The sequence below is a fragment of the Lathyrus oleraceus genome, chromosome 2 (genome assembly GCF_024323335.1).
Source record: "Lathyrus oleraceus cultivar Zhongwan6 chromosome 2, CAAS_Psat_ZW6_1.0, whole genome shotgun sequence".
Taxonomy (NCBI): Eukaryota; Viridiplantae; Streptophyta; class Magnoliopsida; order Fabales; family Fabaceae; genus Lathyrus; species Lathyrus oleraceus.
Window position 1 is genome coordinate 450,711,309 of NC_066580.1, and position 11,041 is coordinate 450,722,349.

The 11,041-nt window shown below is 31.9% G+C and overlaps 1 protein-coding gene across 1 annotated transcript; it reads right to left on the reverse strand.

The window, feature by feature from the left end:
* Positions 1-291: 291 nt before the first annotated feature.
* On the reverse strand, positions 292-1,970 carry LOC127120271 (pentatricopeptide repeat-containing protein At4g38150). The gene is made up of 2 exons (XM_051050681.1): positions 1,797-1,970; positions 292-1,569 (listed from the first exon to the last, which is right to left on the reverse strand). The coding sequence occupies exon 2, from the start codon at positions 1,561-1,563 to the stop codon at positions 421-423; it is 1,143 nt and encodes a 380-aa protein (XP_050906638.1). The 5' UTR covers positions 1,564-1,569; positions 1,797-1,970; the 3' UTR covers positions 292-420.
* Positions 1,971-11,041: the final 9,071 nt, after the last annotated feature.

Consider the following 11,041-nt stretch of genomic DNA (forward strand, 5'->3'; position numbering starts at 1 on the left):
TTAATAGATTTGGATACCAAATTCGTGAATTGCATTACTCTAAATAGTGTGCTCAATCGGATTATATACCTAGCTTCTAAGACAACTGCCGTAGCTAACTTAACCATAAACCCAACAAACATAATAAACTGTTTCATACTATGGGTGGCAACAAGTAATAAACTGTGTGTCAACAAGTAAACAATAAACAAGTTGGAGGAGTAAAAGAATTGGGATTCAAACCCAGCTGAAAGAGAAATTACTAGCCTAACAACAAATATATTAACATTTGCTTATAAAAGAACAGCAAACTAGTTGAACCCTCTTTAGAAAATATTAATAGGTGTCCCTGTAGTAATCATACATTACACAAGACCAAAACAAAGTCTAGAAAAGAATACAAGAATCAAGAAAATAAACTTATATAGTCTGAAAATATATTTAAAATGGTCTCTGAGGGGCTTTCTTACCAAAGACGGCCTCCCAAATGGAGGGTGAGAATGGAGCTTTCTTGTCCAAAAACTCTCTGACAGCTTTCTCATCAAAAGCAAAACCCTTTTCTGTTAATGTCTTGACAACACCTTTTGCTTCTTCAACTCCATTTTCCTTGCAGAAACCGTCTACCAAGCCAACAAAAGTTGTCACATTTAGCGAATGACCTGCTTCTAACATCTCGACGCAGAATTCAAAAGCATCCTGTAGTCTGCTACATTTGTAGAGTCCTTGTATAAGGACTGCGTAACTAAACGCATTTGGAGTAATACCGCTACTCTGCATTTTCCTGAAAATCCTTATAGCATCATCAACCTTATGGGCCTTAGTGTAGCCCTCCACCACAGCTGTGTAAATGACAATTTCCGGAATCGTTCCCTTTTCCCGCATCAAACCGAAAAGCTTCAAAGCTTCTTGAACATTACCATCTTTACATAAACCATCAAGCATAGCCACTGCATTAGGGATAAGACCAGTTTCCTTCATCTTCTTGAAGATCTCATCAGCATCTTGAGGCATAGAATCTACCGCTGGTTGACTGGAACTTGACGAATTTGTCGCTTCTCCAGATTGGCTGCTTGCTTCAACCTCTGATGGATTTTCTAACTTATCATCAAAACCAAGTTTAAATTTATCGAGAAAACTATCTCCTAATTGACCTGCATCTCTACCAGACTCAGCCACATTTCTACCCTGAAATCCAAGATCAATCTGAGAAGATTTATTGCCACGATTTCCATCAAATCTCGGACGACGGCCACCTCGATTCGATTCTTGAGGATACGGAGGAGGCTGATTTATCGGCCTCTGACCTCTCAAAACCCTACTTGATTCCGACGAAGAACGTTGTCCAATACCAAATCCTTCTTCATTTCTATTCCTACCATTATCATTATAACTTGTGTCTCCATGCCGACGGGAAAATTCATCATCAGATTCTCCCACTGCCGCTTGTTTGACGGTGCCACCACGGTCATCACCGAAGCTAAAATATCGGACAGTAATAAGCCATGGTGGCAAACATTGTTTGGAATTCAAAAGGGAAATTAACCCTTCAATCTTATGAACCCTAAGCCCCAAGAATGAAGGCATGTTAACCTGTTCATCAGTTACACCGAGCATATATAAAATCAACAATTTATCCCAAAATCAAAAGAATAAATAAATATAACTAACGAAAATGAAACAGGAACAATGATGAGAGAATAATCAAACGTGGAATAATCGATTAACAAATTAAGCAGAAAAACAAAAGTGAAGTGATGTTCGCAGAATCGCATTTGAAGATGTAAATTGAAAAACGAAAAGATGAACAACTTGCTTACTGTGATTGGCGGCGGCCGGCGAAGAAGTCCGATTGCGTTATCAGGCGTGGTTTAGGGTTTTACGGGCAGTTCAGTTCGCTGGAACTTCAAAGGCAAAGGGTTTTTATTTGATGGAGCCCTCAATTTTGTTGTTTTGGCTTTTTTAGGGGGGTTTTCTTTTTACAAAAGAGTGAACTTTATTTTACATTTTAATTAAAGGATTTTCATTACTCAGTTCGTCCTGGGATTCAGTTGATAATTTTACAAGAAAAAAATTGATATTTTTATTAAAATATTTTTATTATGTATTAGAAATGATAATAATTAAATGATAAAATTGAAAAAAAATTATTAAAAATTAAAATATATCATTTATTTTGATACACTTTTTATTTTAAATCAGTCACTCATTGTGAGACGGTGGATAATTAAAATATGTATAAATTTGAGAAGGTATTTGATTGTTTTCTCATGCACTCTAAAGAAAGTTGCATATTTAACTTTGTAGAAGATTTATTTATTTGTGAAAACAATTAAGTTCAAAAGTTTGTTTGAAGATTTTTCATGGTTAGATAACTCACTAGCGTTCAACATGTCTCATTACATTTAGACCAAAATAGAAAGAGTTATTATGCTCTTTTATGGATTATTTAAAAAAAAACATGTTAGATCAAAAACTTGAACCTAGTTATTGCTCTATATGTATTGGTGTCAGATCTTGAGCTAGATCAGTTAAGAATCCAAAATCTCCATGAAAATAGCTTTAGAAATCATGAAGAGGAGATAAAACTCCATGAATGGAGCTTGAATGGAAGAAGATGAAATTAATCATTTAATACTTATTATTATGCTTAAACTGGAATGGTATACAATACAAGTATATATAGTAGAAAAAGAGCGCCTAACAAACTTTGTAATCTCTAACTACTCCTAGCAACTAACACCTGACAACTTTTCTAAAACAGAAAGTAGTTGTAACCAACTTATGAAGACTTGCTAAAAGGAGAAAATGTTAGCTTAAGCTAGAAAAGGACCAATATTAAACCATTATCAGCAAGATTGGATTCAATATTTCAACAGTCTCCCTCAAGCTTAAGCATGGTAAATGTCTAGCATTCCAAGCTTGAAAACAAATTTCTGAAACATGTTTATGGCCAAAGGTTTCATGAGAAAACCAGCAATTGTTTTGTAAAGTTATTGGTAGCAGTTTGAGAACACCTTGTTTGATCTTTTCTCCCACAAGATGATAATCAATCTTGATATGCTTTGTTCTTTCATAGAAAACGGGATTAGAAGCTATATGTATAGCGCTTTGGTTATCACAATACAAAACTGATGGTTTGTAACATGTGATGTGAAGATCCTTCAAGATATAAAGTAACCAAATTAATTTACAGGTGGCTAATCCAAGGGCTTTGTACTCTGCTTCATATGAGGATCTGACTATAATTTGTTGTTTCTTAGCTTTCCAAGATACAAGAGGTGATCCTATGAAAAAACAATATCCTGATATAGACGTCCTTGAATTAATACAGCATGCCTAATCTGCATTAGAGTACCCTAGAATTTGAAAGCTTCAATCTCTAGGAAACATCAGACCTCTTCCAGGATTCCCTTTCAAATATCGAACAACTCTGCATGCAGCATGATAATGTATTTGGCTTGGATTCTGCAGAAATTGACTCAATTATTGTGTTTCTAGTGTGATGTCAGGTCTAGTGTTGTTCAAGTATAATAGTTTGCCAATAAGTCTTTTGTATGCAGTAACATCTTTAAAGGGTTTGCTTTGATCTTAATACAATTTGATTAATGGATTGAGAGGCATGTCAATAGGTTTTGATGCGAGCAGTCATGTGTCTTTTAACAAATCTGGCAATACTTTCTTTGTGAGATGACAATCCCCTCTTTTGAATGTGCCACTTCAAGGCCAAGAGAATATTTCAATTTTCCAAGGTCCTTGATCTTGAAAGCATTATGTAGAATTTGTTTGATATGATCAAATTCGTGTAAAGATGTACTTGCCAGGATAACATCATCAACATAGACCAATAAGACTGTGGTGTGATCATCTTTTATCAGTGTGAACATTGAGTAATCTGATTTTGACTGAGCGTATCCAAGTTTGAGTAGCAAATTTTTGAGTTTCTCATACCACTTTCGGCTGGCCTATTTCAGATCATAAAGGATTTTGACCAGCTTGCAAACTTGATTAGGTTTGGTGCATGTAATACCTGGTGGAACACTCATGTAGACATCTTCCTCTAGGTCACCATGCAAAAATGCATTATTGACATATAATTGATGCAAATTCCAATTCTCGATGGAGGCCTCTACAAGTAGCACTCTCAATGTGGACAACTTTGCTACAGGAGAAAAACTGTTAAAAAAATCCAAACCTTTTATTTGATTGTACCCTTTGGCAACCAGGCGTGCTTTGTACCTCTCAACTGATCCATCAACTTTATGTTTGATCTTGTAGACCCATTTTCTCCCGATAGGTCTAACATTATATGGTAAATCTACCAGTTTCTAGGTACCATTGATGGCTAGAGTCTCTAATTCAGAATTCATAGCCTTTAACCAATTGTCATCCTTGCATGCTTCCTCATAAATTTTTGGCTTGTGATCAAGATTAACAGAATAACTAAAGGATTCATGACTATGAGACAAAAACTTAAAAGAATGAAAATATGAAATGGGATTAGGGATACCTGAAGATGATCACATTGGTTGATTGCTTGAAGCATTACATACATAATCCTTGAGATGAACTGAAGGGTTTCTATTTCTAGTAGGTCTGTGTGAACTGTCATGGTCAATGTTGGTGTTAGGCTCATTAGGGGTGTGGGGTTGTCATGGTTAGGGTTGGAGTCAGAGTCAGCAAGTATGTGTGGACAGTCATGGTCAGAATTGGTGATATTTTGTTCTTCATAAAAGGGAGCATCATTTTATGAAAATTTGTGAGCAATAGGTATAGTCCCATCTGTTATGTTTTCAAAATTGAGACCGGAGTGGTATTTCTAATTGGGTGCATAAGGAAAAATATGCTCATAACGAATAACATTCCTATGTATGAATATGATGTGGTTATTGATGTCTAAGAGAATCACCTCTTTGACACCTTGCTTAAGAAAATACATTTTCTTGCCCTATAATCAAGTTTTGTTCTATGTGATTGTAGAGTGGAAGCATATGTCAGAGTGACAAACACTTTCAATGTATGCATGCCAGGTTCTTCTTTGAATAGCATAAAGTAAGGTGACTTGTTTTTCAATATGGGGTTAGACACTCTATTCATAATATATGCAGCATGATTGACTGCGTATGACCAAAAAGACATGGGAATGTTGACTTGAAATGTTAAGGCTCGAGCAATATTAAGTATGTGTTGGTATTTTTTTTCCACCCTACCATTTTGTTAGGGGGATTCAACATAACTAGTTTGGTGAGAAATTCATTTGGAAGCATAAAACTGTGGCATGATAAATTCAGGACCATTGTCACTTGTAGTGGTCTTAAGGTATGAATTGTGTTGGATTTCAATCATTTTGATAAAATCAATCACATTTTGTCTGGTTTCAAACTTATGTTTCATGAGGATGATCCATGTATATCGACTGAAATCATCCAGAATAGTTAGGAAATAAGAATGATTATGTTTATATTTAATGGCTATAGGCCCCAAACATCAAAATGTACCATATCAAAAGGTTGTTTAGATTCACTGAAACTTGAATGGTAAGGCATTCTTTTATGTTTGGAATTACGACAAACATCACAAGCTGCATCTTTATTAACAACAATAAAAGGTTAAGTAGCATGAAGGGTCTGCACCCTAGTAGGGGATAGATGACCTAATCAAAAATTTCATAAGGCATGTTCAGGTATACTACAAGTTGATGAATGGTAGGTGGCATGAGTGTCATGATGCTTGTTTTTTAGGATTAAATGATACAGTCCTTTAAAGCTCTCATCCGAACTAATCATCTTCATTGTGATAGGATTCTGAATAAAATAATGATTGTGAGTAAAACTAACTTTGAACTTAGATTGTTGGCATAATTTTGAAACTGAAATTAAGTTAACATAAACATTAGGTATGTATAAAACATTGGATATGATGAAATCATGTAAAAAATTAATTGTGCCATTTCTTGGAGGTTGTTTTTGGTTCTTTGGGGTTTGAAAGACTTTTGTTTGGGGACAAACAAAGTTCTAAGTTAGGGAGAGTTGTTAAGGGCCAATTTGTGTAAATAATCCATAGTATTTTGTGGCCCTTTCCACTTGATCTCAATGGAATTTCTTGTTAACACCTTAGTTTTAAGTGTAAATATGTAGTTTTTAACATTATCATGTAAATAACTTTTGTTTGATCATTTTGGTGCAAATTTTGTAGGTTTCAAAGCCTATTGGAAGCGTGAGAAACCTAAAGGCACCAAGCAAGATCCAAAGTTACATTTGTGAAGATTCCAAGTTTTCCAAAGTGGGCTAAGAGATACCCTAGCACGCTTAGATAAAAAGGGATAGAAGGAAATTGGGAAATTCGCGTTAGGAGTGTGCTTGGCGTAAATCAAGGTGGTTTAAGTTCATTTTTTGCTGATCGGGCTCTAATGGGGCTTAGCGCGATTTCACTTTTTGGCCCATGCTACATATACTTTTGGCTAGATATTTTTGGGAATATCTCACTCCAACATTATTCCAAAGGCATTTTCAGACCAAAAATCATCAAGAACTCATAATCAAGATTTTGAAGCATCAACCTTCAAATTTTTCGACGTTGATGCTTGTGAATTTTTTCTTGTTACTTGTTGAAGAAGATACCATGGTTATGGGTGGATAAATTCTCCTGTATCAATATTAGATGTAATCAATGTTAAGTTGTATGTATTTATTTTTATCTTTTGTATGTGAACAACTTGATAATCAATGTAGATGATAACCTTTGCTTTTAATGAATATTTGTGGTTTAAATTATTGTTGAAAAAGATATTTTAAGTTTTGACCTAAGTTTATCATCTATCAAAGACGAAGTCTAAACATGGAAGTGGAATTTGATATTCACTTTGTATTGGATCATTAATGTTATTTGTATTATTTAATAGGTTGAGACATCATCAATTAAATAATAAGGTAAAACTCGCAATACCGTCTGAGACATGAGCGATATGTGGTTATGTTGATTATAAATGAAGTTCACATGCTTGATTAATCGAATACATACAAAATAGGTTGATGAAATCTAGTCTTGATATGTCTTTTAAAACGTTAATCTTTCTAAACTCTTATCATTGCTACGGACTCTTATGAATGTTACTTTCCCCAAACCAAAACCATTTGAAACCCTTGCTTAAGACATTGTAAACTATAGAACGACGGTAATATCGCATCAATCCCTATAGAGACGATAAAAAAAAATACTCACTGAAAAACACTTTTCAACAATATGTCGATCAATAACTGTTATGCACACCCTATGTGTCGACCTAAAGAGTCGGCACATGAATAGAAGCTACAGACTTTAATACTGCAGTATACGTGTCGACCTATAGAACACATCTGTCTACCTATAGCCAAGAAGATTTTTCCATAGGTTGACCTGTAATACCTATTTTTCACAAAAATTAATTTTTCATGTTTGATGCATGAAACCTTTTCCAAGTTGTTTCCAAATGCTTTTATGCTTCTTAATGCTAAGATGCACATAGAGAATCAGAGAATACCATCCAATATACATTAACGCTAAAGTATCTTAGTTTTGACATCATACAAAATACATCTAACGGAAGTTGCACTCACAAGTTCATCAATAGAATTATGAGACTCTCTATATTGTAAGACTTGTATCGAACTAAAAAAATAAATATCTAAAACATTTAAATCATGTGAATTTAGAGGTTGGCACATTAATCGAATGCCAAATCCATCTTGTGAGGTTTCTAGACAAAAATTTTCATCTTCACAATCAAGGTGTGTTCTTGCGTTATCTTGTTAATGAATATCAGATGACCGATTTCTTCTCTTGGCAATTTTTCTTTAATAGAGGGTAACATTTTCTGAAGCAAAAATGTTCTCATAACATCTTTAATAATTGATGAAATTTCTTTGGTCTTAAGTGTACTTGTAGGCCTATTTACACTAGATCTATCAGATGACTCTCGTATGACAAAAGGAAATACACCAATCAATCTGTTGAATGTTACATTTTGTTGCAAATTAAACATTGGCCTAGCTATGGAAAATAGAAACATAACTTTGGTATGAAGTTTATACTTTTACAAGTATGAATTGGATCTTCTTCATCATGAACCAAATTAAAATTTCTTGACTTTTATCATATAAAATCATTGTGGAAAATATTATACATTCCTTTAAAAATGGGATCATTATTATATATGTCGTCAATATCTAACATATAAATTAAATGTTGTAATCTAGTTCTCTTACTTTTTTCTGTTAAATAAGGTTTGATAGCACTTGAGTGTCTTCTTATTCCTTACAAATGTGCTTGTACTCACTTCTAATGCCATGAGAAAGATCCCGAATAGAGGTTCTTTGCTTCAAAGGAATGTCACGTACTAGATTAAGATCTACATGGTCTCTTATGCGCCCACAATTTTCTACCTTTTTGTGAGTCACATCCAAGTTTCCAAATACGTTGTATTGTATGCACATGAACTGAAAATAAGGATGACACTAATTTGGTCACCTATTTTTAATTTTCCAACACTTTTCTCTAATAAAGCCTCATATAGAATTCTTCTCTTAAAATTAAACAACACTCTTCTCTTTGTGATTACTTCTGAATCTATACATATGAGAAAACTGACAATACATTAGTTCCATGTATTAAAAAAAATTAATTAAATAAATTAAAAGAGAAATTATGATTTCAGATTCAGATTCAAGGTTGGCATGTATGTTATTGTTTTCCATATCATTTTCTTTATTTTGTATGTTGTTGTTTTCCACATCATTTTCTTCATTTCGTATGTTGTTGTTTTCTACATTATTTTCTTAGTATTGTTCAATTTCTATAAGAACACATATGCCATTAGAAAAAATGAAAACTCAAATGCTAGAAAAAAGAAAAAAATCTCAAATACATGGTGAAAAAATAGCACAATAACTATAAAAAAATCACATAATAAATAAGGCAGAAATAAACTAATTAAATTCTAGAGATTTTTTTATGGGTTAATGATGAAACAAATGGGTCATGAAAAAACAAATAAATGGGGTGATGAGTATTTTCTTCCAAACACGCCTGAGATATGTGCGTATTTAGAATGTTGTTAAGATCAATACTTTCTACAATATTGATATTTAAATTAGGTAGATTAGCCACTATATTTGTATTTTGTTATTGAACATATTCTTCATCTTCTATTGAAATAAGGTTGAGATCAACGATTTTAATATCATAATATATGATGGAGTTAGTCTATATTTATAGGAAGAAGAATAAAAAAAATGGAACACATAGAAATATTTAGAGAAAATTTTGAAAAATATTTTTTTTTATTAAGCTCCATAAAATTTCACAATTTTTTCAAACTTTTCTTGTAGTGTGGTTTAGTGTATCCTAATTTTGTTGAGAGAGCGAAAAAAATCATGAATTTTAATTTGAAATAGAGAAAAATAAGGAATGAGTGATAAAAAAACAAAACATGCATAATGACTTTATTCAAGAAAGGAAAAACAATAAACTGAATTAAATTTTTTATTTTAAAATTGGATTTTTTTTTTATTAATGGTAGTAAGTTAAAAATATATGTATATTTTTGGTTGATGAAATAACAATCTAGATATTCCATCATCAAATCATAATGATTAATTTAGTATATTTTTAAATCATAATGATTAATCTAGTATATTTTGAAAGAAGAGAATTTGAGTGTCAATTTAAAAAGGGTAATATTAAAACATTCTATAACATGTTTAAAAATCAACCAAAATTAATGACTTCTTTGGTATGTGTAAAAAAGTTAAAGTGATTTATAATTAAAAAATAGAGGGATTACTAAGCAGTAAATCATTGTTGCAATTTTCTTTTTTCCTCTATGGTCTATGTATAACTCATTATGTTTACTATTATGTTATCAACAAAATGAATAGGAACAAAAGGACATTCTAAAAAAATTACACAACTCAAAATCAATAAAAAAAATATTTTTATTCTCTCTTTCCATATAGTAAGATTAAGTTGTATTCATGAAAATTTTCTTGTTAAAAGAAGAAGTATTTGAATTCATCATACTACTTTATGAGAAGATTGAAAAATAAAAATAAAAAGAATAAAGAGATTTCACAGAGATTTATACATGTTCGGCCTAACCACTTGACATACTCATATCCCCGAGATTTTCCTCTTAAAAGTTCTACTGAAAGAACATTTGAGATTTTACAAGATCAATCAATGAAACTTCAACAATAAATATAGTTTTTATATACTCATGTCCCCAAGATTTTTCTCTTGAGAATTCTACTAAAAGAACACTTGAGATTTTACAGGATCAGTCGATGGAACTTCAACAATAAATAGAGATTTTATACACTTAAGATAGGTTTTTCAAAATTTTATCCTCTTAGTGGAATAATCCTAATAAACAAATCTTGATTTAATCATTAATTAGAAATCAAACTCATTGAAATAGAGATTCCATAATTACCTCTTAAAGTGTGTTTTATCTTTGATCACAAAAAGCGGGAGATATTGACGTCTCTATGTAGTCCACGCGAGTGCAAAGTGGAAGGTGGTGCTAGCTGTTTTCAAGGAATAACAAAATTGACAAATAATATTGCAAGGAAAAGAGTTTCTCTATTTATAGAGAACTACTTAAATCTTAATGCTCTTGTTTTGTACTTTTCCAAAATAAGCTCAATCTTATTTAATTAAACTAATTTAATTAGATAGTTATTATTTATATTTAATTAAACTCTTTTAATTAAATTAAATTAAATAATAATTAAATTAAATCATATTTAATTTAATCAACTATCGATTCTCATTTATTTTATTAAATCAAATTTAATCAAATAGATTATATATGTGTTAATGTATTAACCAATTTAAATACTATTAGCACATAATTAAACTAAATTTTATTTAATTTAATCGTCCATTTCACTATCAATACTTTATGTTGTGACCTTGTAGGTTCTCGTAACATTGACAATAATATTAAATTATCTATGTAATATTATAAACAGTAAGTGGTATCTAGCAACTCATCACTGCTACCCAAGTGACGAGAATGTCGTGTGAT